Source organism: Neofelis nebulosa, chromosome 18 (assembly GCF_028018385.1).
Source record: "Neofelis nebulosa isolate mNeoNeb1 chromosome 18, mNeoNeb1.pri, whole genome shotgun sequence".
NCBI lineage: Eukaryota > Metazoa > Chordata > Mammalia > Carnivora > Felidae > Neofelis > Neofelis nebulosa.
The window spans coordinates 43,215,669-43,241,930 of NC_080799.1; the positions used below are offsets into that span (position 1 = coordinate 43,215,669).

The following is a 26,262-nucleotide window of genomic DNA, read 5'->3' on the forward strand; positions in this document are numbered from 1 at the left end:
TTAAGTAATCTCTACACCCAGTGTGGGGCTTGAACTCACGACCCCGAGATCAAGAGTCGCACAGCACACTCTTCCAACTGAGCCAGGCAGGCACCCCTCAAAATAAACTTTTAAACGTTTCTAGAAAAACGGGTGATAATTCATCATGCAATTCCATAAAAATTTGGCTATTTTTAACATCAAAAGCTAATTCTAGGTAATCAAGAAGAAACAACGGAGAATATTAACAAAACGTGTTCTATTTGGGAACACCTGACATCGCACAACAAGAATAAATAAGAATTAAAAATGAAGGTAATAGTCACATACCTTTTAGTTCAGCAGGACAGCTCGGGAGACAACGTCAAAGTGGAAGAACCTGGGCGCTGCACGTGCACACAGAGACCGCACGCTATAGACAGAGACCCCGTGACTAAGCCATCCTCTCCCTCCTGGGCTGGATTTCTTCGAGGGCCAGGTAGGGGCCTCAGGGCAGCCACAGGGACTCCTCCAGACTCACTCACCAGCAAAGAATTCCCCAGGCTCCAGAAGTTTGCAGAGGGAGCCACGCAAACAGTGCTTGGATATACCTCCAGTGGCTTACAGAAGGAGGTATTCAAAGGCCCTCAACACTCCACTGGTGACGCAGACAGGCATCGTGAAGGTGCAGCCTCCTGTGCCCCATTTGGTGGCCCGCCCAGGAGAGCCCCTGGAGGCCCCTCTGGTTGAAGAGACCAGACTTGGACCTTCAGAGTTCATGTAACAAGACCGTGTTTAATGAAGACCAAAGTTGCGCCACAGGAGGGCTGGGGCTGGGGGGGCCAAGGGCTGCCGTGGTGTGTGTGTGTTGGGGGGATGAACTGTGATACTGCCTCCCGGCACCTCTCCACTCAATGGAGACTCACGCGGTCCCCCTCAGAACCTCTGAACAGTCCCACGGGGACAGCGGTGCAGGATGACTGGCCCCTTTTTACAGTTGGGGAAAATGGGTTCCAGGCGGATCCACGGGCTTGCCCGAAGCCACACAGGGCTCCTGGTCCTTCCTCCTGCGCCACGGCGGCCCGGCTCAGAGGAGACTGAACGAGGAGGGCCAGTGCCCCACAGGAGGACCAAGCAAGATGGAGACAGCAGAGGCATCACACGTGGGGACGCCGAGAGGCTGGCTGCAGCCACGTGGGGGCCAGGACCCCAGCACCTGTGGCCCAGGCTGCCAAAGCCCCCAGCAGGGCTGCTTGGGTGTCTGTCTGTCTGCTCCCGCCCTCCCGCCCCCTCCCCGGGTGCCCAGGCCCTCAGGACCAGCTGAGGGAGGGCATGGGGTGGGAGGTCACTCCCCACAGCACCCCCTGGCAAGTCTGCACGTGGTCCCTACAGTTTGCAGGGCAGGTGCAGAGCCAGGTGGGGCAGGGAAGTGGGGGACAGGCCGCAGCATGAGGACACCACACTGTGTACCCAAACACAGGGCTGTGAGAGGCGCACAGAGGGGCATGTGGTGAAGGCGCTGTGTGGGAAGGATCTGGGGGGGGGGGGGCCCGGCAACCTGGGGCCCGTGGGGATGGACAAAGACGAGCACGCCACGCTGAGGAGTCTGGACAGGATCCTGGGGCCACTGCAGGGACCGAGGGGAGCAGAGGAGGCCCCCCCTCCCCCGCAGAGAGGAGGAAGGCTGAAGAAACCCCCAGGGGTCTGGGTTTCTCTGGACAAGCCTGTGGAAATGCAGCTGGCGGGTTTGGGGTCAGTGGCAGAGGGCCCGTCCCTGGGCCGTCCTGGGCAGCCTCTCCAGTTGTGAACCCACAGAGAGGCCCCGCAGGAGCGTCAGGCTCTGAAACACGAGGACACATAACGTCCTCTCCAGCCCTGCATCATTCCGGCTCTCCCTCCCTCAGGAGGGGCCCAGATCCTGCCCTTCCCTCTTTCACCTTGCAGCTCCTGTCCAAGAGGCGGCCACAGGAGGCCAGCACCAGAAGAGGACACTGGGTGAGAAGCCCTGGACAGTGGGAGGGGATATGGACAGGGGGCAGCCGCCAGGGTGTCTGTCTCTCCTGGGGGGCCTTCAGCAGCCCACCAGGTGGCAGCCTCAGGGCTCCGTTCAGAGCCGTGCTAACAGGCCCCAGCAGGGGGCGCCATGGACCCACACTTGCCGGAAGGTTCCTTCTGCCTTTGGGAGTCCCCACCTCCGCACCAAGGGACTAAGACTCAGGGGCTGCAAGATGTAGCCCCTTCCAGGCGTTGGGCACAGGATGCTCCACAGAGAAGCAGGGCCTGAGTCCAAGCAAGTCTGCGTAGGTCTGAGTAGGGCAAGGCTCAGCCAGCTGAGGCCCGGGCACCCCTTCCCGGCCCAGCACCAGAGCCCCAGCTGCACTCACATGCTGCCCACCACACGGAGGGGGGTTCTTCCTTTACTGCCTGCCCCATGAAGAGGGGGCCACTGCCCCACCCCCACCCCACGGTGACAGCTCCGTCCCCACGTGCGCAGGCCTGTCACTGGGTGTCGGGGTCTTGGAAGCCCCAGGCCTCCACGGCAGCGATGAGGAAGTTCTCAGAGCAGAGGGGCTGGTTGTTGAAAGTATCGCAGTGGCCAGTGCGGCCCCGGTTCAGGTCCCCATCGATGTAGAGCGCTTGGCCGCCCCCTCCACCTGTGGGATGCTGGGGTCAGCATCTGTCCCTCTGTCCAGCACTGCCCCCTAGAGGCTCTCCTCCTGCTCCTCAGCAGCCCCGCTTGGATGGGGACCCCGCCCCAGCCCTGCCAGAGACTTCTCTAAAACCACAGGGCTGGCCTTCAGTCCCCCTGGCTGGGGCCCCCACCGTGCACCCTCCGATCCCCGCTCCCACCCCCGCACCCGCTCCAGCCCCAACAGTCCCTGCTCTCTTCCTCTGCCTGTCCCTCACATGAGGCACCCGCCACGGCAGGGGCTTCGGTACCCCCCACGACTTCGCACCCATCTCCTGGGCTACGTGACCGAGGGCACGGAGGAGCCCGGCCTGGAGTGCGGGGAGGCGCCCACCTACGATGAGGCAGTCGTTGCCCCCAGCCATGAACATGGACTCGGTCTTGGAGGGCAGGTTGAAGTGCCGCGCGGACAGGAAGGGCGAGAGGCGGTCGGCAGGGTCTGAGGATGTGGGGCGGCCGAGAGGGGATGGAGCGGCAGCGGCCTCCAAGGACACTGGCTTGGTCAGCTCCGGGTGTTTGATGACCACCCACTCGTAGCGCTGGACCTCAGGCTGCAGCTGAGGGCGGAAGGGCAGCGTGAGTCACAGGCACATGCCCCCCACCAGTCTTTATCGGGGCCCGGGCCGGGGAGCCGACTGCACCCAGCAGACGAGGCTCGCCTGTGCGGTCGATGGATCACAAACAAGAAGGACGTGGGGAGGCACTCTGTGGGGGGAGCACTAGGAGGAGTGGGAGGCAGGGTCTCGTGAGCAGGGCCCCCAGCCGGACTCACTCACCCTGAACACGAAGCACTCTCCCGTCCCAAAGAAGCCCACTTTGCCTCCAAACTTGTTCCTCTCACTCCAGTCTGTTGACAGGTAAGCCCCACACACCTGGGGAGAAAGGCCGGTGGTGTGAGGCTGTGCCCCACCTGCAGGAGCACCCTCGTTCAGAGCCTGTTGCCCGCCCCCCCCCCCGTGGTGGTCACTGATAGGGGGCGCTGTTGGTGTGCCCGAGGGCAAAGGGTGGAGGTGGACAGTGGGGTGGGGAGGTCAGAGTTTGCAGGGCATGGGGCGGGCGGTGAGGGTGGGTGGGTGGCTGCCTCCGCCATCATCAGCGTGTTTGGGATATTTCTGTTTCCCTCCTTGGCCCTCAAGCATGGGAAGGAGCCCACTTCCACACTCTGACTTTGGGCATCAACCCCAGGGATGCCCCTTACACAGAAGCTTCTGAGAGGTGACCCTGCTCGAGAATGTTCCCCAACCTCCAGCCAGCCAGCAAAGTGCCAACTCAGTCCTTGGAGGGGCCGCAGGCGGTGTGGCTGCAGGCTTTGCCCGAAGCGTCTGACAGTGAGTCACCTGCTAAAGTGCAGACGCCCAGGCTCCTCCTGGAATCCCAGACATGGAACCCGGAACCGGGTGAGGAACCTACCACTCCCGTGGGTGCAGGTGTGGGAGCCACAGAACCAGGAGCCTCTACCGCGTGCACACGCCCCTAGGATGGGGGCACGTGAGTTCCGACTTCCCTGGGTGCCTCAGAGCACTTAGCAGAGGACAGGGCCCCGAGAGCCGCCTGTCATGGGTGGAGGCAGGGCCCTGCTCACGGGGTATTTGTGCAGGGCTCGCTCCTTGAAGCCAGGCTCTGTGCCACCAGGCTGCTCAGCAGGGGCCTGGAGCCCCCAGGGAAGCGGGAGGTCCTGGGTGGTTGGGGGTCAGATGGAGAGGCTGGATTCACCTCTCTGTGGAGGGTGGGCTCCACTCTGCGCCCCTAAGAGAAGGAAGCCTGGGTGGAAGCTTCAGGGGGGCACCCGCACCCCTGCCCCAAGGCTCATTAGTGGCAAGGGCCTCTCCTCACCTCCTTTTGCGTGGTCTTGATGAGCAGGAGGGTGGGCTCATGTCCTTCACACTGGAAATAAAACCTGGGGGCAAAGACCACACATGCCAGGCTTCCATCCCACCTCTGGCCACAGCAATCTGGCGCCCATAGCATCTGAGAAGTCCAGGCTGTCTGGGGGAGACGGGTCTGGGAACTGTGCTTCCTCATCTCCTGGGGACCAGGTGTGGTGGCCAAGGACCCAGCAGCACCCTGGCCCAGACATTTCTCAGCCAAGACGGAGCCCGGGCCTGGCAGTCTCAGGGCCGAGCAGTCAGCTGGCCAGGACCGTCAGCGCTGCTGCGATGTGGGGAAAAGCTGCATGACGGACGGCCCTCAGCGGGCACAGCCACGTGTCAGGAGCTTCAGGGAAGCAAAACCCGAGGAACCTGCTCTCGGAAAGCTCACAGGTGCCCGGGGGGGCCTGAGCCTGTGGGACACGGAGTGCACGAGGAGGCTGGACACAGCATCCTGGTGGCACCAAGTGCCCGGAGCCTTCATGGCATCCCTGGTAGCCCAGCCTGGCTGTCCCACAGCAGGCCTCCCACGCAGCACAGAGGCAGGGACCAGGCGAACGTGTCTTTAGCTATGCTGTAACAGTCATGTGGGCTGGGACAGCTCTGCCTATATCACCTCTGCGGGGTCACCTGTGACCTGAGCCAGAAGCTCCTGAGGCGACCTGCCATCTAAGGCTGACTGGGGTCGAACCTGGCAGAGCTGCCTCGGGAGGCAGGGACACCCCGGACTCAGCTGTGGACCAGCCAGGTGGGGGTTGGGCAGCAGGGGCCCAGGGCCTACCGCCACAGGTCTTCCTGTGCTAGGATGAAGTTCCTGTGTGGGGGTTCCACCTCCCAGGGTCGTCACACCTACACAGGAGCCTGGATCGGTGCTGTGTATTCAGGGCAGCGACCCCTGAAGTCTGGGTGGCCGGGGAGTAGGAGAAGCCCAGAAAAAGGGGCTCTCAATTCTAAGGCCCCTGAGGAAAAGGCAGGTAGATCCTGGGGCCCATCCTCAGACACTACCCACACTTCCGGGGTGTCTCCACGGCTTGCTCCGTCCTCCCGTGTGTCAGGCCCTTGGAGCCCGTGCCTCGGGCCGCTGCCAGGCTCCCGGGTGTTACCTGGTCAGGCTGTACCCGTGCTGCAGCGAGGAGAAGAGCAGGAGGGGCTGGCAGAGGGCAAAGCGCTCAGGGACCCATGACCAGATGTCTCTCATCTCCTTCACACTGACGATCTCTGAGTGGAAGTTCTCCGCGTGCACCGCCAAGTGCACAAACTGCCTGGGGAGAGTGGGGAGGGCTCAGAGTGCAGCCCTGACCACGCCCTGGCCACGCCCTGGCCACGCCCCCCACCCAGGAGAATTGTGGAGCTTCTCGGGTGAGCTGTGCCCGAAGGGGGCTTCTCTGCTATTCCAGAGGAAACGGGACTGGGGGAATGGCGCTGAGCCCTGGAGCCCCGCTCCCATCAGCTACAGAGGGGAGAGCACTCAGCCTGGATGGGGACAGAAGCACGTCTTCTCTAATGAATGGGGACACAGAGTGAGCCAGCTCTGACAAGACAATGCTTCAGAGCCAGCCAAGCACGGACAGACAGCACGTTTGAGGCAGCACGTCTGAGGCAGCTGAGCAGACAGACAGACAGACAGCTTGAAGAGCAGCCAGGGTTTAAGGCAGCATTGCCAAACCCAGCCCCAAGAGCCAGAGAAAGCAGCTGGGCCCTGGGATAGCCAGGAGAGGAGATGGAGAAAAGCCAGGAATGAAGATGTGGTTTCTAGACCTACCTTTTAGAAAGTGAAACACTGAAAAACAGGGGGAAGCAACGGACACAGAGAAGAGGAAGAAAAATAAAACAGACAAGGACAGGTTAGTGGCAAATACTGATGGCCAGGACGAACCTGCCTTTGGCCCAGGAGAAAGGCCTCCACACCAAGGGCTCTGTCGCTCCGAGATTGTGTTGGACACCGCGGGCCCCTCCCAGCCTGGCTCCCCTGGGGCGGTACCCAGGGCAGGGGGACATACCCAGCAGCCGCAAGAGCAGCCGGCAAGGGAGCACAGACCCCAGGTGGGGGACAGAGCAGGGGCTGCTTTAAAATGATCTGAGGCAGTCAGCCGGGCCCACTGCCAGACCTTCTGACTGCACGGTCACCATCCAGCGTCCATCTCCGCCACCGGCCTTGACCCTGAAGGCAGGACGCTCCCCGCACCTTCTGTACCCGCAGCTGCCTGAGCAGCCTGTGGCTGTAGCCAGAAGGCCCCCTCCTCACTCCCATGGCTTCCTATCCACACAGGGCTGGCTGCCAGGAGGCAGACCAGGAGCCTGGCAGGACCAGCTCAGGCCCCAGCCCCCAGGACGCATCCCACCTACACCCTACCCTAGTGGGCCCCTCACCTACCCAGGGGCGGGCCACACCCAAGGCCCCAAGGGGCCTGCCTACCTCTTCTGCTTGACGGTGATGCCTTTCTGCTTCAGAGCTTTCTCGTTGGCCATCTGCAGGAGCTGAATCTCCTTCCGGGAGAAGAGGCGGATGGCGAACGCTTTCTCCAGCAGCTTCTCAGGAGACACGGTCTTGGCGATATCCCTGACAAAGGTGCGAATGTCCTGCTTCACGCTGTCTGACTCGAGCGGCTGCCCAGCCCTCACCTTGTGGAAGAACTTGAGGATCGCCAGCGCCACGCGGTACAGCACCTTGTAGCCTTCCACCAGGAACACGTCGAAGACGCGGGCGAAGTGGCCGAGGGGCAGCTCCCCGAACAGCCAGCGCTGCCAGTCTGCGTAGACCTGCAGGACGTCCTCTGACACGGCCACCATCAGCTTGTGGGCCGCCTGGCAGTACTTGTTCACCAGGTCCCCAAACGTCATGCAGGAGGACTCGAAGGCCAGGAAGCTCTGATCCACCAGCTTCCGGCTGGGGTCGTTGCAGGCCAGGATGCGGCAGGCATTCTCGAAGCACTGGGCCTCGTCCGTGCTGTAGTGCAGCAGCAGGGCCACGACCGCGGGCAGGGCGGGGCAGAAGGACACGTCGGGGAACTGGTTGGCGATGCACAGCAGGATCTTGCGCACAGCATCCTCGCCCCGCGCGTTCAGGCAGTAGCTGGGCACCTGCGTGTTGTCCACAAACTCGGGCAAGGGCAGGCTGCTGCTGCTGTGCTTGCCCACGATCTTGCCCACGATGTCGCTGTATACGCTGGCGTCCGGTGTGACCGTGCGGCAGGGGATGTCCCGGATCAGGCGCTGGTACACCTTCCCCCGCAGGGCGTAGCTGCGGGCCCAGTAGCCCTGGCGAGCCAGCTGCTTCAGCTCCTGCGGCTCGGTGCAGCTCAGCTCCTTGGGGCCCAGGTCCTGCACGGCCGCGTCCATCCTGTCTCTGTCCACAAAGCAGTTGTAGCCCGGGGGATCCATGGTGCGGGGCGCCCAGCACGGGGATCCCAGGCTGCCGGGAGAGGCACGGAGCAGCTAAATCCCCCAGCCCCCTCTCCTAGGCTTTGCTGCTGACCTCTTTGCCATCCTGTACCCTGTCGGATTGAAAGTCAGGCTTAATGTACGCATAGGTTATATATTAACCATATACGACAGTTCACATTTATTCTTTTTAATTTTTTAGATGTTTTTATTTATTTTTGAAACAGAAAGAGACAAAGCATGAGCAGGGGAGGGGCAGACAGAGAGGGAGACACAGAATCCGAAGCAGGCTCCAGGCTCTGAGCTGTCAGCACAGAGCCTGACGCGGGGCTTGAACTCACAGACTGTGAGATCGTGACCTGAGCCGAAGTCGGATGCCCAACCGATTGAACCACCCAGGCGCCCCGAAAGTTCACATTTTAAAGAGCATGTTTTTATTTTCATTTCTCTATGAAGTATTAGAAGGGCTTCTACTTAAAATAAGTGGAGGGGCACCTGGGTGTCTCAGTTGGTTAAACGCCTGACTGTTGGTTTCAACTCAGGTCATGATCTCGCGGTTTCTGGGTTCGAGCCATCCGTCAGGCTCTGTGCTGACAGCTCGGAGCCCGGAGCCTGCCTCGGATTCTGTCTCCTCCGCTCTCTGTTCCTTCCCCTGTTAGCTCTCCCTCCTGCCCTCTCTCTCTCTCTCTCTCTCTCAAAATACACAAACATTTAAAGAAAAACAAGATGAGTGGATATTTTGAGAAGTCACTGTGAACTCTGGAGTAGAACTTCTTTTCATGCAGTTACTGGAGTAGATCACACAGATTCTGAGTAATGAGAGCCTAAGGCTCAGATCCCAGAAGGGCTAGGCCAGCCAGATCCTGCTGAAGACAACTCTCTGCCGGGTGTGGGCGGGCCCCCCAGCCCTCCTCCCCCACCAACACCGGGGCGGGGGGGCTCGCTGGACAAGAGCACCCCAGCCAGTTAAGAGCTGCCCAGTGTCTACTCCCTAAGGCTCCGGGCCTCTGCAGCTGCGCCGAGCACGGCACCACACAACTGCTCTGCCCCACCGGCCCTGGGTCAGAAGCCACAGGCCAGCCCTGAACTTTCTAGAAACGCCAGCTGAGTTTCAGGTAGGCCTTCCAGAGGAGACTTGCTGTGGGGGAGTAAACGGGAGGGCTGAGAAAGAAACAGAAGGTGTCACTGCTTCAAAATTAAGACATTTCTGGGTCCACAGGAGCCAGAAGTATCACACTGGGGGGTCTGGGGCTGTCTCTCCATTACGGGAAACTAGTGAGATCCAGGCGGACGTTGCACACAGGGAAGGTGTGCTGACACACCCAAGAGCAGCATGTGCCCACGCACCTCAGACTAGCCTTTCCGCCTGGGACAGTACAGGGTCCAGAGACGTCATAACGGTTTGCTTCAGCAAGTTTCAGTGGATGGCCAGATCATTCCAGTTTCTCCTGCATCTGTAACATTCATCTGAAAATACAAAAAGGAAATAATACCTTAAAAACGTGGAGTGTTGGGGCGCCTGGGTGGCGCAGTCGGTTAAGCGTCCGACTTCAGCCAGGTCACGATCTCGCGGTCCGTGAGTTCGAGCCCCGCGTCAGGCTCTGGGTTGATGGCTCGGAGCCTGGAGCCTGTTTCCGATTCTGTGTCTCCCTCTCTCTCTGCCCCTCCCGCCGTTCATGCTCTGTCTCTCTCTGTCCCAAAAATAAAAAAAATTAAAAAATAAAAATAAAAATAAAAAAAAATAAAAAAAAAATGTGGAGTGGATGGGGCGCCTGGGTGGCTCAGCTGGTTAAGCGGCCAACTTCGGCTCAGGTCATGATCTCGCGGTCCGTGAGTTCAAGCCCCGCGTCGGGCTCTGTGCTGACAGCTCAGAGCCTGGAGCCCGTTTCAGATTCTGTGTCTCCCTCTCTCTGACCCTCCCCTGTTCATGCTCTGTCTCTCTCTGTCTCAAAAATAAATAAACGTTAAAAAAAAATTAAAAACAAAAAAAACGTGGAGTGGAAATTAAAGAATTATAGCCTAAAAGCTGTATATGTGAGAAGCCCCTCGGTGCAGTGTGGTTTTTCTCACTGTGGGAAAACATATGTAGAATTACCAGGGTAACCGTCTCTGAGTCTACGTAACCGTGGCAGGAAGTGCAGTCACACTGTGCCCTCACCACCACCCGTCCCCACAACTCTTTCGTCTTCCCAGCTGAAACTCTGCCCCCAGGACGCATGGACTCCCCCTCCCCCAGCCCCTGGAGCCCACCCTTCTCCTTTCTGTCTCTACCAAGGCAACACCTCTAAGAATCTCACAGAAGTGAAATCACACACATTTGTCATTTTGTGACTAGCTTATTTCACTGAGCATACTGCCTTCAAGGTTCATCTAGGTTATTTTTTTTCAATTTTTTAAAATGTTTATTATCTATTTTTGAGAGGGAGAGAAAACAAGTGGGGGAGGGGCAGAGAGAGAGAGGGAGACCCAGAATCCGAAGCAGGCTCCAGGCTCTGAGCTGTCAGCACAGAGCCCTGTGAGGGGCTCGAACCCACGAACCGTGAGATCATGAGCTGCGCTGAAGTCAGACACGCCGACTGAGCCACACAGGTACCCCGATTCATTTACGTTCATAGCGTGCATGTATCAGGATTTTTTTTTTTGAGATTATTTTTTAGAGCAGTTGCAGGTTCACAGAAAAGTTGAGAGGAAGGTACTGAGATTTCACACATACCCGCTCCCTCGTCAACACCCCCCAGGGGAGCGGGGCATCTGGTCCAGCTGAGAAACCTGCGTTAAGACGTCACCATCACCTAAAATCGGCAGATTCGTGAGGGTCTGCTCCCGGTGTGCATGCTAGGAGTTTGAACAAATGTGTAACGACACATATCCTCATTACAAAACCATAGAGAGTAGTTTCCCTGCCCCAAGATACCTCTGCACTCCACCTACGTGTCCTGCCCCCCCATTTACCAGAATTTCATTCCTTTTTATGGCCAAATAATACTCCATTGTGTGACCAGAACACATTGTGCTTACCCACTCATCTCTGAGTGGACACGGGCTGCGGCCACCTCCTGGCTATTTATTGTAAGTAACACTGTGAACACCGAGTGCCCAGGTCTGGTGGAGTCCCGGCTTCTGGCTCTTTTGGATACGTATCAGTTGACACTGCTATTTATTTTTTTTAATGTTTATTTATTTTTGACAGAGAGACAGAGCGACCGTGAGTGGGGGAGGGGCAGAGAGGCAGACACAGAATCTGAAGCAGGCTCCAGGCTCTAAACTGTCAGCACAGAGTCCGATGTGGGGCTTGAACCCACAAACTGTGAGATCATGACCTGAGCTGAAGTCAGATGTTTAACCCACTGAGCCACCCACGTGCCCTGACAATGCTCTTTTTTTTTTTTAACTTGTTTTATTTTTTATTTTTTAAAATTTACATCCAAATTAGCTAGCATATAGTACAACAATGATTTCAGGAGTAGATTCCTTAATGCCCTTTACCCATTTAGCCCATCCCCCCCCACAACCCCTCCAGTAACCCTCTGTTCTCTATATTTAAGAGTCTCTTCTGTTTTGTCCTCCTCCCTGTTTTAATATTATTTTTGTTTCCCTTCCCTTGTGTTCATCTGTTTCGTCTCTTAAAGTCCTCATAGGAATGAAGTCATAGGATATTTGTCTTTCTCTGACTAATTTCGCTTAGCGTAATACCCTCCAGTTCCATCCACATAGCTGCAAATGGCCAGATTTCATTCTTTTTGATTGCCGACCAATACTCTGTTGTACATTATACCACATCTTCTTTATCCACTCATCCATCCATGGACATTTGGGCTCTTTCCATACTTTGGCTATTGTCGATAGCGCTGCTATAAACATTGGGGTGCATGTGTCCCTTCGAAACAGCACACCTGTATCCCTTGGATAAATGCCTAGTAGTGCCATTGCTGGGTGGTAGGGTAGTACTATTTTTAGTTTTTTGAGGAACCTCCATACTGTTTTCCACAGTGGCTGCACCAGCTTGCATTCCCAGCCCCATCACTGCTCTTATAGGAGCTTCCCCATAGGGAAGATTAACTAAGGTTTTGTGACAACACCCATTTACCAGGTCCCAGAGGAAGCGCCTAGTCCACAGCAGGAAACTAAGGTTTTGTGACAACACCCATTTAACACATCCCACAGCAGGACCTCATCCACAGCAGGACCCTGTGTGGGGCTGGGCTGGAGTCTCCCTGCTCAGAAGAAAGGAAGCTTTAATGGAAGCCTGGGTGGGTCCTAGGTGGGAAAGTAGCCAGGGGCACCCCCTCCTCCCCAGGCCCTGAAGGTTGGGCCTATGTGAACCCCCAGAGCCACACCCAGGCTGCACCCCACAGTCCCCATGTGCAAACTACCTATACTTTTCGTATGTATGTATGTACTCATTCATTCAAAGTAATCTCTACACCCAGTGTGGGGCTCGAACTCACAACCCCGAGATCAAGACTCTTGTGACGGAGCCAGCCAGGCGCCCCACCTGCAGGGTTTCCATCCCTCATTCTAGGCTCTGAGCCCATTACCCTCTAAAGGGGACCCCAGGCCCTCCCTGTCTGCGTGAAAAGCAGCAGCTTCCTCTGGGGGCAATAAACATGTTTATGAACAGAACAAGATCCAGACAGGACGGCACCAATCCTCATTCAACTGGCCTCACATCCGGGTTGAATATTAAACTGGAAACTCCAAAAACCATTATCGCACCTACAAAGTTCCTTCAGAAGGACCTTCAGCGAGAAGCAGACAAACCGTTACAGCAAGTAACCCAGGGACACCCTGGATTCAGGGCCTCCGAGGCAAGGACATGTTCAGGAGACCCCGAAAGTGCTCCCTGGACCCCCACAGGCCTCCTCCTAAGGTCCCCACCCAAAAAGAGACCTTGGCATTTCTGGGGCTGGGCAAACAAGGTTTGTGGTGACATCTTCAGGCATCTGTAAGACCAGCTCCAGGGTCGTTTCCTTAGTTGTTGTTTTTAAAATTTTTTTTTTTAACGTTTTTTTTTTTATTTTTTATTTTTGAGACAGAGAGAGAGACAGAGCATGAACGGGGAAGGAGCAGAGAGAGAGGGAGACACAGAATCGGAAGCAGGCTCCAGGCTCTGGGCCATCAGCCCAGAGCCCGACGCGGGGCTCGAACTCACGGACCGCGAGATCGTGACCTGGCTGAAGTCGGACGCTTAACCGACTGCGCCACCCAGGTGCCCCATTTAGTTGTTGTTTTTATTTTATTTTTTTAAATTTTTTTTTCAACGTTTTTTATTTATTTTTGGGACAGAGAGAGACAGAGCATGAACGGGGAAGGGGCAGAGAGAGAGGGAGACACACAGAATTGGAAACAGGCTCCAGGCTCCGAGCCATCAGCCCAGAGCCTGACGCGGGGCTCGAACTCACAGACCGCGAGATCGTGACCTGGCTGAAGTCGGACGCTTAACCGACTGCGCCACCCAGGCGCCCCTAGTTGTTGTTTTTAAACAAAAAAGGCAACTAATACGAAATTACAGAACAAAAATGTCAAGCCCTGTTTCAGCTATCCCCCCAACTGTCCCTGCTCTTGTACCTGAAGACAATCACTACTTACATTTTAGCGCATATCGCGCAAAGCCCTTTCCTTAGATTGACAGATACACTCATTCACAGCCAGCCTCCACTGTTTAAGCTTGCTGCTGGGAGGGAGAAGCCAGAGGGCAGGAGACAGACCAAAAATTTAAAATCATCGGTCGAACATCACGCTCTGGAGGTCAGCTTTGGAGCTGCTGCGCCCCCTCCGCAGGGACCCCTCCCCATGCACCTGTGGCTAACCCCCTTCCCCCCTCCCCACAGGAACCAGGCCACACCTGCTCCCCACGCTTCTACATCCCTTCCACGTCCCCCATCTGTACCCGGCGGTCAGGGGCAGAGAAGGGAGGCAGGAGCTAACGCAGAGACCATCCGGTTTTCGGTCAGTCAGGCCTGCCTTCCAAGTCCAGCTTTGGTGCTTGTTTGTAGGAACCTCACACAAGCCATGCCTCTTCCCCAAACGGTGGGTGCCAGTGCGAGACACGGAGCCGATGGATATGACCCACCTCGTGCAGCCCCTGCCGCTCACCCTCGGGGCTCACTGGCTGGGGTGTGAGGGCACCGTGCAGACAGGCACACCCCCACTCACTTCCCCTCATCTGTCTGTGCTCTGGCAGCCCAGGGGGGGGGGGGATGGCCAGCAGGTGCCCTGGAACCCCGCCTTCCTTGGGCCTCCAGATGGGGAGGGAGGTATGCTTTTTCACCACTAACACTGCACTCGCCTAAAGGCCACCCCCCCACCACTCTCCACAGGGGAATGAGGTGGGGGCGGGGCTGGCTCTCTGAGGGGACACCGCTCCATCAGCCCTGTGGGAGGAGGCTGACCCCAGCTGCCTGCAGCTCCCTGAACTTGGAATGGAGGCAAGTATTTTGTGTGTCCTGTCCTCGGTTCCGGGCCTAGTCTGCAATTCCGGGAAAATAGAAAAAATTCCACTCATCATCCTTTTAGACTCACAAGAAATGCAGACAGTGATCATCTCAGACACTGGGGACACAGCACGTCTGGGGGGTGACAGCTACTTTATTAGGGTGCTCGGGGTGGACCTCTCCCAATTTGAGCTGAAGTGACGAGAAGGAAGCAGCCGGGAGGGCAGAGGAAAGATCACCACGCACAATGTGGAAAGCAAAGGCCCTGAGGCGGGACCAGGCTGGCGTGCTCCAGGAAGAGAAGGGCGTCCAGTATGGCCAGAGCACAGCAAGCAAGGGGAAGAGCACAGAGACATCCAGGGGCCGGATCACGCATGGGGAGGAGTCTGGATTTTCTTGTAAGGGCAGCCAGAATCGGGGAAGGGAGGTGATCCAACCCACGTGCCAATTGTTGTAAGGATTAACTAAGTCGGCTCAGAGAAAGCACTCCGCCTAGCCTGGCACGCAGGGCAGCTCAGATGTCCCTAGGGCTTCTCATTACCGCCCCACAGGGTCTCCTGGCTTGGCGCGGGCTCAGAGCCATTTGGGGAGTGACCGGGACCTGGTGGGTCAACACGCGATCGGTCCGGCAGGGGGCCCCGAGTATGGCTCCTCCTTGTGGGGTATGTTCTCCCACAGCCCCACACAAGTCCTCTGCTCTCTCTTCAGGGACAGTCCCTCCAAATGGCCTGCTTCCCCCACCCCTAGAAGCCCCTTCTTCCGGTGCTCTCACTTCCCTTTCCCTCACACACACCGGGCCTGTTTTCAGAGTTCAGGGTAGCTGTAAATAGGAAGCAAGAATTTCTTAAACGGAAATAAAACACAACTTTCAGTGGAAACGCGTGACCTCTCTTTCCCCCAAATATTATATTGCTATGTTGGTGACACTTTGGTCCAGCTCCCTTTCCTGTCGTGGTGACCACCACACCCTCGGGCCACGTACACCATCCTGAGTATGCCAAGTCAAGTTCACATCAGGCTCCGGTGGATCGGCCGCACCGGGGCGGGGGGGGGCGGCCCTTCCCACAGGCCCCGGGGCCAGGGTGGCTGTTCCTGGGGAAGGAGCTCCTGTGAAGCAACACCCTCACTGGGTACACCTCATGGAGTCAAATCAACTCCGCCCTCCAGGGCACAGGAAGAGAAGGTGCCGGCCTGGGGTGGAGGAGCCCAGGCACCCCAAACCTGTGGGCTCTGGTCTGTCGGGTACACGGTGGCCCGGTGGACAGGAGCTGGATGAGAGGGGAGAGCAGACACGGCGGGAGGGACGGCGGGGTAGGAGATGCCCAGCAGCAAGCTCCTGGCACCACCTGTTCAGGTAGGACCCATCCCACCCGGGTCCTCAGGAGCCACAGTGGCTGGCTGCCAATGGCTTCTGCTTTGCATTCCTATCTCCCTTAACCCTGACAAGTCAGCAGTGTGGGGACTGGCTCCACGTTATGGATGACGACACCAGGCACAGAGAGGGGCCCCTGAGTCCTCCACACAAGGTGGTCCATCCCAGGTCTGTCAGCCTCCGGGGAGCTCCCAGTGACCCTGCTTGTGCCCACCACCCATCTCCCACTTCAGGAGTGGACAGTCACCTGGAGGGTCAGCCCCACCGAGGCTCCCTCCTCAGCACATGCAGGGCCAACTTCTCAGGGTCTCACTGCTGTCCCCAAACACCACCCAGGATCTGATGAGTCATGAGACCTCTGCATTTCCCACCTCTCGGGTGGGGAACGTGATTTTCCACAACACTCGGATATGACAAACACAGATGTGCACACGAAGCCCAGGTGATTCCATCGTAACCACTCACTGACACTGGGTGCTGTGCCTTCCTCCCAGGCTGTGCCTCCCAGGGGTCCGGCACACCATGGCTCCCCTCATCCCAAATTTTTATTCATTTGACAAACTTGTGTTGACATGACTCTTCTGTGCCATGAGAGGCCACGCAGGGCAATGGGAGATGACCGAGGCAAGGTGTAGACTTCACACGAACACAGCAGCAGGGGCGATGGTACCCCGAGTGTACAAAGATGGGGAGTCAGCCAGGTGCAGGAATGGGGACGGGCACACGGGGCAGACTGAGGCAGGTGGTGGTGAGTGGCCAGGGCTGGGATAAGAGGGGGCTGGCCGATGGCCCTGCGTGCCACCTGCACTAGGAGACTGGACATCACCCCATGCAAGGGGGACCTCTAGGAGAGTCTCAGCAGCAGGTGGCATGATCAGACACTTTCCTTTTTTTAAACATTTATTCATTTTTGAGAGTGAGAGAGACAGAGCATGAGCAGAGAGGGGCAGAGAGAGGGAGACACAGAATCCGAAGCAGCTCCAGGCTCCGAGCTGTCAGCACAGAACCCGACGTGGGGCTCGAACTCACGGACCGTGAGATGGTGACCGGAGCTAAAGTTGGACCTTAACTGACTGAGCCACCCAGGCGCCCCAGAGCCACTTTTTTTTTTTTTTTAAAGTTTATTCATTCTGAGAGAGCGAGCGAGCATGCGCACACTCAAGGGCAGGGGAGGGGCAGAGAGTGAGAGAGAGAATCCCGAGCAGGCTCCACCCTGTCAGCACAGGGCCCGACACAGGGCTCAATTCCATGAACGTGAGATCATGACCTGAGCTGAAACCAAGAGTCAGACATTTAACCAACTAAGCCACCTAGGTGCCCGATCGGATCCACAGGCTGGAAAAAAAAAAACCCTGGTGGCTGAGAAAGGAGGGCAGAGTCCAGAGAAGAGGCATGAGAAGGAGTGGGATAAGGCCAGCCCCTGAGTGGACCACCAGAAGAGGTGACCCAAGGCAGACACCCAAGTCAAGGACAGAGAACCTGGCCCAAGGCAGGGGTGAGTTGGCAGAGCAGAGGGAAGTAGGCACTCACCAGGATCCTGACCCCCCCCCCCGCAGAACAGCTCAGGCTGCCAGGGCTGGGCCTGCTGGGCCTTAGTCACCGTGCACAGGACAGGGCGGCTGGTGTCACAGCTGTGTCTCAGCTCTTCCTCCACAGCGTGAGCAATCCCACATCTGTTCAGGGAGCGGGACCAGGAAACAAAGGACAGAGAAGGAGGAGGCTGTAGCCCCAGCTGCGTGTGCATGCGCGTGCACGGATGCCCTGAGTCCCAGGAGAGAAGGGACGGCAGGACGGGGAGGGAGAGGCGGTGACGTGCTTGGTTCTGGGCCTGCAGAGCTCCACGTTGACAGGGAACTGCTCCCCTTCCCAGGCAGTGCCCCCGAGTGGAGTTCAGAGCTTTCCCCATCTCTAGGTGGCCCCTCAGCCTTAGAGATCATCATTCCCTCTCAAGGTGGCACCTGCAGAAAGGCCGGGGTGCAGCAGAACCAGGAGCCCCTCGACACGTTCTTGGCACCAGAGCCGGGCACGCAGAGGTGACACCGTCCCTCTCCATCCCCCCCAGGGTGTCTGGACCAGAAAGACAGAACCATCACGGGACGTGTTTACTGCCTGAGACTGAGATGCTCCGAGTGCAGAGGCCACCGGGCCAGGCAGGGAAGACAAGCTGCGTGGGAGGTGAAGAGGAGCCTCCGGGGAGGGAAGAGGGAAGGAGGTGGGGGGTCACGACATGTCCCCGAGGCTGTCTGGCTCACACAACCCAAAGGGGCAGGGATAGGCCTGGGCACTGGAGCAGGCCTGGAGTGGGGCATATTCCAAGGTAGGCGATGACCACCGTCTCCCACTACTCTGGAACATTCTTCTCAAGTGTGAGTCAAATCTGACTTCTTCACAAGGTCCAGTCCTCCCACCCGTCTGTCGGGAGGCCAGGAAATGCCCCGTTCCCCCCCAGGAATCTGCCGGAGGCCACGGGGACAAAGCTGCAGGACACTGCCTGGAACCTGGGTGGGGCACACTCATCTTCCCATCTTCGCCCTCAGCTGTAGGAGGACTCCCGATCGGGCAGATGGCTGGTGGTGACGGCGTGGTCCACTGGGGAAACCACGGCCACCGACCCCCCACATTCCCTTACTGTGCTGCCCCGCATTCACCCACCCGACTCCAGTCTCTTCTTGCTCTGGAACTTGTCTGTGACACACAACACCCAACTCGTCACCCTCTCCCCGAATGTCCTTCTGGCCAGAGGGGACTCCCCCCTGACCTTAACCCCTCTGTCTGGGCTCTCCCCGGACCCTGCCCCCCTCCATCTGGGTTAGACATGACCCCCCCCCCCTCAATCTGGGCTCTCCCAGGACTCTCTATCTGGGCTCTCCCCAAACCCCACCCCCTTCTGTTTGGGCTCTCCCCGGACCCCACCCTCCTCTATCAGGGCTCTCCCTGGACTCTGTCCCCTCTATCTAGGCTCTCTGGACCCTGCCCCCCTTCTATCTGGGCTCTCCCAGGATGTAGTCCTCCTCTATCTGGGCTCTCCCAGGACCCTGCCCACCCGCACTCATCCCAGCTCAAAGCCTTCGCTGCAGGGCATCAGAGGGCAGAGTAGGCACTCTTGGCTTGATGATCCCCAACTTTAGAAGCCTTTACATCTCTAACGCTTCATCCACATCTTGGTCAGCCCTGAAACGGCTCCACCCAGAGATGGTGTGTCACCAGCACCCAACTCTCGGAACCCCACCCAAGCGCTCTTTACTGTCCCCCCCGCCCCCACACGTCGTGACTCCATCTCCCCTCACCCAGCAGCCCCTCTTCGATCTACTTCCTCGCCCACTCAGCCTAGACCTGCCCGCCAAGCCCCTGGTGCGCTCTCTCAGGCTCCAGGCACACCTACAGGAGGAGTCGGCCCTGCACACCATCCGTAGAGGGAAAAGATGATGCTGCCCTGGTCACGGCCCTCAGAGCCGCCGGCCGGCACCCTCTTACCCTCCACACTAGCCGACAGCTGCACACTGCCTGTGGCCCTCGCCCTCCCGCTGTCCCTCCTCTCCACCTGACTCTGCATCCCGCACCTTGGCCCTGGATCTCACCTCCTGGGCACCCCAAGTCACCTGCCTCCTTAGCGCCCCCTCTCTGCTTTAAGAGCCCCTGTGCAGCTCCAGCTCCAGCTCCGTCTTCTTTCCCTCCCAGTCAGGCTTCTGGAGAGAGCAGGGTGCACCCATTTCCCACCCCCCCCTTCTCTCAAGGACACCCTTGGGCTCCTATCTCCCTGAAGCAGGCGCGGGGGACCCCACTGTTCTGATCTCTCCTCTCCCTCCTGTGTCCGTCCGCTCCCCTCTCAGCTCCTGCTATCGTTCCTCCCCTTGTCTCTTAAATGTGGCTTTCACAGGGGTCCACGCTCCTCTCAGCCTGAAATCGTCTTGTGAGCTCAAGTCCTGTGACTCCAACTGCTTTCCTAAGCGTCTCTACCGCTGTTGAGCCACTCGCAACTCACCTCCGGACGGCAGCGGAAAGCCTCCCCGGCCGCACCCTCCCGCGGGACCCAGCCCGGCGCACGCGCCCCATTGAGAGGGGGACCAGGCAGGACACACCGACCTGCTTCCCGCCTCTGCCCGAATGCCCCCTCCTTCACGGGCTTTCTCTGACCTCCCAGGCAGGGCCGAGGGCGCCCTCACTGAACTCAACCCCCTCCTGGCATTGGCACGCTGTTGTGATGACCTACCTGCTTATGAGTCCAGCTCTTCTAATACACGGTGATTTTTGAACCTGGGTACCTCACACCACACCCAGCGTCCCCAGGAAGGAGGAAACAAGAGAAAGCAACATGGAGACTCAGAAAAATCCCAAACTGCTTTAGCCCAAGAAGAAAATTTAATTCTAAATAACAAGAGGGAGCATTTGCCAACTTGTACGCGTGTGACCTTCCCAGCAGGCATGTTCGCACAACAGGAGAGCGGGCTGTGCTCTGTCGCAGCCCGGAGACACAACACAGGGATTTTTCAAATATTAATGGCAACTGGCATATTGCACAATGACCGCCGGGCGGCCGGTGACTGGGGAACTTGATAGTGGGCGCTTTGCTGCTGGCACACAACAAAGGGCACGTGCCAGGTACAAGGGGTGTGACCATTCACGAGGCGTCGATCTTAGCACAGCTGGCTGGCCTGTCTGCCTGTCTCCAGGCAGAAGTTCAAATGCAGGTCTTACAAATGGCATCTGAGCCTGCGGCATGAGACAAGGAACAGGTCCCTGTTGGCCACTCAAAACAGTTCCCTGTGTCCCTGGGGGGCAAAACACCTTTCCCCCAGCCTGGTCTGGTCTGCCCACAGGCAGGGGCTGAGGTTCGAATGGGGCTCTGTTAATTCAGGATCTTCACCTTCTGAGCAAAACAGGGTTCTCCCAACAGGTCTGGGAAAACACCCCCAGGGCACATGGTAAATATGCTAGCAGCACAGAGTGAGAAGCAGAAGAGAGCGCCGCCCCTGTCAGCAGCATCAGAACTCTGACTGGTCTGAATTCCAAACACGGTGCCTGGGACAGGTGTGCCTTAGACGGCTGGCCCACAGAGCAGGTACTCAGCAAGTATTTTTAGGCCTGACAACAAAGCTGGGGCAAGAGGGAGTCCTGCAGCTACAATGATTTAAATAGGTATTCAAAACACTTCCTGGGCGCCAGACTACCCAATGCTAGAAGACAAAGATGCAAATTCTCAGCGAGCTTCTGCCTGTGGGACCACGAGAACAGACTGACCACACCAACCCAAGCACAGGCGTGAGGAGAGGAAAGCACAGAGCGTCTGGGACCTCAGCTGGGTCCTGAAGGATGAGGCAGCCCTGGCCCAGGAAGCAGCAGCAACAGCACAGGCACAGGACAGGGCCTTGGAACACAGCCGCTGCGGGGCCAGTGAACCCCTCAGCTGTTGAAGAGGGCAGGGCAGGGATCGTCACTCACAGCGTGGATGACAAGACAGTTCTACAGACCAGCCATACAGGCTCCAAGAAGCCAAAGGGCCCAAGAATGAGGCCTGGGGTTCACTGGGAGGCACCTGCTCCCCTGTGCTGGACAGCGAGGGGTGGGCCAGCCCGGAAAGGTGGGAGGAATTAAGTCATAAACCTGGATCCTTCTAAGGCCGGCAGCTGTACCAAGATACGAAGGCTAGAAGGATCCTTGTGGGAAAAGCAATCACTGAAAATGACTAGAGAATGCTGGCAAAATGAGACAAGCAAAGGCTAAAGGGGCAGAGAGGTGAGGTGAGCTTTTGGCGGGAGCAGCCAAGGAGCTCCATCTAGAACACTAACGGTAAGGCACTGATTGGTGACAGAATCACCCACAGGTAAACGACAACCCTCACTGCGAGGGGTACCCAATTAAAAGCATGTAACGATTAGGCAGACCCAGTTTCAGATGATGGGAAACAAGCCAAGCCGTGCATAGTGTGTTCCCGATCATCTGTAAAAGGAGAGGGCACGCTTGGGTGGGATGGAGGGAGAGCCCATGAGTGCTCGCACGTGACCTCTGCCAGCAGATCCTTGTGCAATACCCAGGGGAGACTGATAAGGTCCCACAGCCAGGCAGTGGGGGACAGAGCTGCACAGGACACAACGAGATCTTGTCTCCGGTGCCCTAAGTGAAGAGCGTGTTCCGTCAGAGGCAAAGATAATGGCTAACGGCCCCCGGTGCATTTATCCAAAGGCCGGCCCAGCCCTGGGGGGGCCTACGCCTCCAGCCCTGTGGGGCCACATGACTCCTGAGGGCAGGCAGGGGCTCCTTTTGCAACACTGGCCTTTCCCCACCCTCTGCCCCTCAGCCCCCAGGTGTGGGAGGCAGCACCATACACCTGCTCTCTGCATCCTCAACAGAGTCTGTCCCAAGTCCCGCTTGCTGCCAATGCTGATGTAACGCACAGAAACCGGGGTCCCAGAAGGACAGCAGGGGGGCCCTGAGACTTCTGTAACTTTGAATGCATCTCTGGATCTGAAAAACACTTTCTTCAGCATTCTTCATGGTTAGAAAAAGTGTTTTTCAGAGATCTAACTGTAAAGAATGCTCCAAGAGGACCAACCCTTGGTCTAGAGAGAAACGAGTCTTTTGAGATGAGTGACAATCTGGAAGTTTCCCAAAAGGCAACTAAACACCAGGAAGGCCCTTGGAATCAATCATCTGACTTTGCACCTCTAGACTCTCACATTTTGCTGAGATCATTCGTTCGTTATAACTAACAAACTGGGGCTCTGTGACAAATAAAAAGCCCACCATCCTGCCCCCAGGACCCAAAAGGCAAGCGGTTATTGATTAGACTTCCAATGTCACCTCCCCGCTGCTGTATGAGAAAACACCAGCTGTCTCCAGACTTCCTTCTTCTCTTGCTTACTCCACACACTCTCCTGGTGAGGCCCACCCCAGTCCACGTGGCTTCAGCACCATCGGAAGGAGTCCCCAATACGCGGTCGAGCCCAGGACGTTCTCCCTGGCTCTAGATCCACATATACCCACCTGCCACCGGGAAGCCTTACTTACTGGGAAGTTCAGCATCTGCAAACTCAATGTCATTGCCTGCCCCCAAGCCAGCCTCCTTCTGGCACCCTCTGCCTGTGTCATGGCAATGGCAAATGCTGTCACCCAATCTTGGGAGTATTCCCTACACCTCCTTTCTCCCTGACCCTCCCCAGCCCTGAAGCCACTTGTCCCAGGGGCCCGCTCTCCTTTCTGTCCCCCACCACTCTTCCTCTGTGCTGGGCCTACGTTTCAATAGGTGGGCAGCTTCCAACTCCGTGCCACCCGTCGCCAACCCACCATGGACATTGACGCCCGGTCACCCCTGGAGGACACAATCTGATCAGTCACACACAACCCCAAGATATCCTGGTGGCTTCCCACTGCTCTCAGGGTAAAATTCACACTTGGGCCTGGAACTCAAGGCCTCTTCCGACCTGCCACCAGCCTCGCTGTCTCTGGCCTCACCTTCCTCTCTTCGCTCCACCTACTGGAGTCCCCACCACCCTTCTTGCAACAGCAGGTTGCGAAGTAGCTGTGCCCTTGTGACTTCAGGGAGGCATACGCTGCCCCCTCGCCCGGAAGGCCCTTTCCCTCATGTGGCCTTGCCACATCCATCATCTCCATCATCTCCTCGTTCTCCAAGACGTAGCTCACGTCCTTCTCCAGAGTCTCTACCAAAGGCCAGCAGGAAGCTACCCCTCTCTTTCCATCGCAAACCCCAGTCCACCTCTGGCGGCGCGCTGGCCACCCAAACGCGTAGCCACAGAATATGGGCACACGGCCTCCTCAGGTGAAGTACGACTTCGGTAAACCTGTGCTGAAAGCTTAATGAAAGTTACCAAATAAAGAAATTCAAGTGGATTCTTCATAAAATGCCCTGGTTTTTTTTTTTTTTTTTTTGGTCTGTTTGTTTCCTTTGATATTATCTCCATTTGCAAAGTGACACTTGAAACAGCCACTGAAGCTGCTGCTTTGAATCGGAAAGGGCTTCTTTCTTCCACAAGCGGAGTTGTCATAACAGGAAAGGTATGCCTCAGCAGGTAAAACATTGAACAGGGTGAATGTTAAGTGCTTTTTTATAACCTGCTTCATTGTTCTTATGTACTTTAAAGCAGAAACCATCTCAAAGCAAACACTTAAATCCGTCTTCTGAGGCTGGCTCAGACGGTAACGAGAATTAGGAGCAACACAGTGTGCCCAAGGTCACTCGACCTGCCAGACAGTCCTGGCAGCAGTGGTCAGTGTAAGCCCACGAGGCCCACCTGCACGGGAACTTGCGGATTCAGGGGGGTGAAGTTTACGACTGTTATGAGAAGCCTGCCTAGATGGCGTCTGCGTTTCCCCGAAGGTCACCCTTAACCCACACGAAAACTAGTTTTAGCACCTCGGTTCACTTCACAGCCTTTGAGAGACACCCCCCCGCCCCCCGGCCCATTCCATGCCAGACAATAGGGGACCAAAGATGAATGTGACATGGCCCTCGCCCTGTCCACGGGGAGAGACAGGCTTTAAACAGAGCACTTGCCATCCGATAAGCACTTCGGGTAAAGGCTTTATCTGAGGGCTGAGAAGATTAGATGAAGGCCGACCTCCAGCATGAAAGGAAGTGCACATGGGGGTCATACCACTGGCCAGAGAGAACTGTTAAACCTTTGTGAGATTTCTTCATCTCTTCTTATCTGGGGTGGTTTCTCCCAGACTGGATCCCCTAAAATGAACAGACCTTGCAAGTTGGTCTCCAAGACAGTGAAGCAAATGTTTACAAGCAGCTGCTACGTGCCAGGGACAGAGAGGGAAGGTGGAAACCTCGCTCTCCAGTGGAGGAAACAAGCTACATCTGCCAAATAAAGGGCTGTTTTATTTTTTCTGCATTTGCCTGGAAGTCCCTGCCGACTCCAGAGCAAACATACATCAAAATAACAAAAACCACCTTGGACTGCCTCTATTGGCCCTAGAAAGGCAGACAGACTCCTGGCTAGGAATCGGAAGCTGGGGAAACACGGAAATGGCAGCATCACAGCCACGAGGCCCACGCCACCTGAGCACGCGGCTAACCTAACAGTCTACCTGTGCCTCCCCCCAGCTCAGGTGGCTCTTAGACAACCTTTGGCCTTTAATGTCAGGCCAACGAGTGGCAATCCAGGAGACCCAAAGCGACCCTTTCTGCACTGAGTGAGGTCATCAATGAAAACCTCTTGCCAAGCCACCAGCACCCCTGCCCAAAAAAACCATGACCAGGTGCAGCCTATCCCCGCCCTCCAGCTGTGCTTACTCAAGGCTCAGGAAAGCACAGCGCCCGGGGCCCTGTGGAAATGCTTCCTTCTGCCGGCAAGGCCTGCAGGACAGCTGCCGCCTGGCACAGCAGCCCGGCCAGCCGAGGGCTCCGAGGCTGGGTAGACACACCAGTGGCAGGTGGGCGGGCGTGTCATCCTGGGGCAAACCGAGGGCCCAGAGGAAAGCACTTGCAGGTCTTCAAGGGCAGAACGTTATCAGAGAATCTGTTGCAATTTCGAGTCCAGAAGAGGACTTCCTACCCCCGCAGAGCCGGAAAGTGCCCGGAGAAAAGTCTGACACAGAACAGCTCTTTCCGACGCTTTGCCCCGGGCCGGCCACCCACCACGCGGCTGACTGGGGGGGGGGGGGGGGGGGGGCGCCGGCCCTGCCCCCCGAGGTGGGGGTCCGGCGGGGCCGAGGTCGGCCCCGGTCCCGCATCGCGCCCTGCCCGGCGCTCGGTCCGCGGGGTCCGGCAGGGGATGGCGGGCACCGCCAGGCGGACGGCCGCGGGCCCGAGAAGCGCGGGTTCCGGACCCCCGACCTGAGCCGCGGCCGGCCCCCGCGCCCCGCCTGGGACGGAGGCCCAGAAGCCCGGCACCACCTCCCCTCCCTCAGCACTCCCCTTCCACCGTGACAGGCGGAGAACCGGCCCCGTGCCGGGCCGTCACGCCCCCCGCCCGCCGCGCCGGCCGCGCACCCACCTCCGCCCGCCGCGCCGCTTCTCCTCAGCTCTCTGTGCGACTGAGCGCGGGCCGTTCTGCGCACGCGCGCATGCGGCCCCGCCCCCGCCGAGCACGCGCCGCCGGCTGCCCACCCCGGGCGCCTGCGGGTCTCGGCCGCAGCGGGCTCTGGGCATGCGCGCTGGCGCCCCGCCGCGGGGCAGCGGGAGTTTGCGGCCGCCAGAGTCGGGTCCCGGCACAGGGGAGCGTGGGCTCGTGAGCCGAGTGGGCGGGGGATGTGGGGTCCAGCCAAACGCAAGGTTGGGGGCGTCCGGAGCCGGGGCTGCCAGCCAGAGCCGCCGTCCGGCCGGGTCACGCGTAGACCTGGGAACGCGCGTCCGCGTGGACACGACGTCTAGTCCCGAGCGGGCGGAGAAGGGGAGAAGGGGGTCCTTCGGGAGCGACCTGAGCGGAGGAGCCCGGAGACCGAGAGAGACAGCCGGAGACAAGACAGGGACACAGCAGGCCGAGAAAGGGGCCGAATACAGGCAGAGACGCAGCGGGGACAGGGATACGGACGTCCAAGCGGCAGAGACAGGGCAGGCAGAGGTGACAGGCGTGACAGACCCGGACCCAGAAGCTG

At 58.0% G+C, this 26,262-nt stretch overlaps 1 protein-coding gene across 4 annotated transcripts; it reads right to left on the reverse strand.

Annotated features, from left to right (window-relative positions):
- Positions 1–221: 221 nt before the first annotated feature.
- On the reverse strand, positions 222–25,767 carry TBC1D24 (TBC1 domain family member 24). 4 transcript variants are annotated; one of them, XM_058712052.1, is made up of 10 exons: positions 13,787–13,955; positions 13,486–13,570; positions 9,244–9,363; positions 6,932–8,009; positions 6,278–6,295; positions 5,619–5,777; positions 4,481–4,544; positions 3,424–3,519; positions 2,982–3,204; positions 222–2,612 (listed from the first exon to the last, which is right to left on the reverse strand). In XM_058712052.1, exons 4-10 carry the CDS (start codon positions 7,894–7,896, stop codon positions 2,458–2,460), a joined length of 1,680 nt encoding a protein of 559 aa, XP_058568035.1. In that variant the 5' UTR covers positions 7,897–8,009; positions 9,244–9,363; positions 13,486–13,570; positions 13,787–13,955; the 3' UTR covers positions 222–2,457. The 4 variants fall into 4 exon arrangements, with proteins under 4 accessions (XP_058568035.1, XP_058568034.1, XP_058568036.1 ...); XM_058712051.1 differs by lacking the exons at positions 13,486–13,570; positions 13,787–13,955 and adding an exon at positions 25,662–25,767; XM_058712053.1 differs by lacking the exons at positions 13,486–13,570; positions 13,787–13,955 and adding an exon at positions 10,610–11,265.
- Positions 25,768–26,262: the final 495 nt, after the last annotated feature.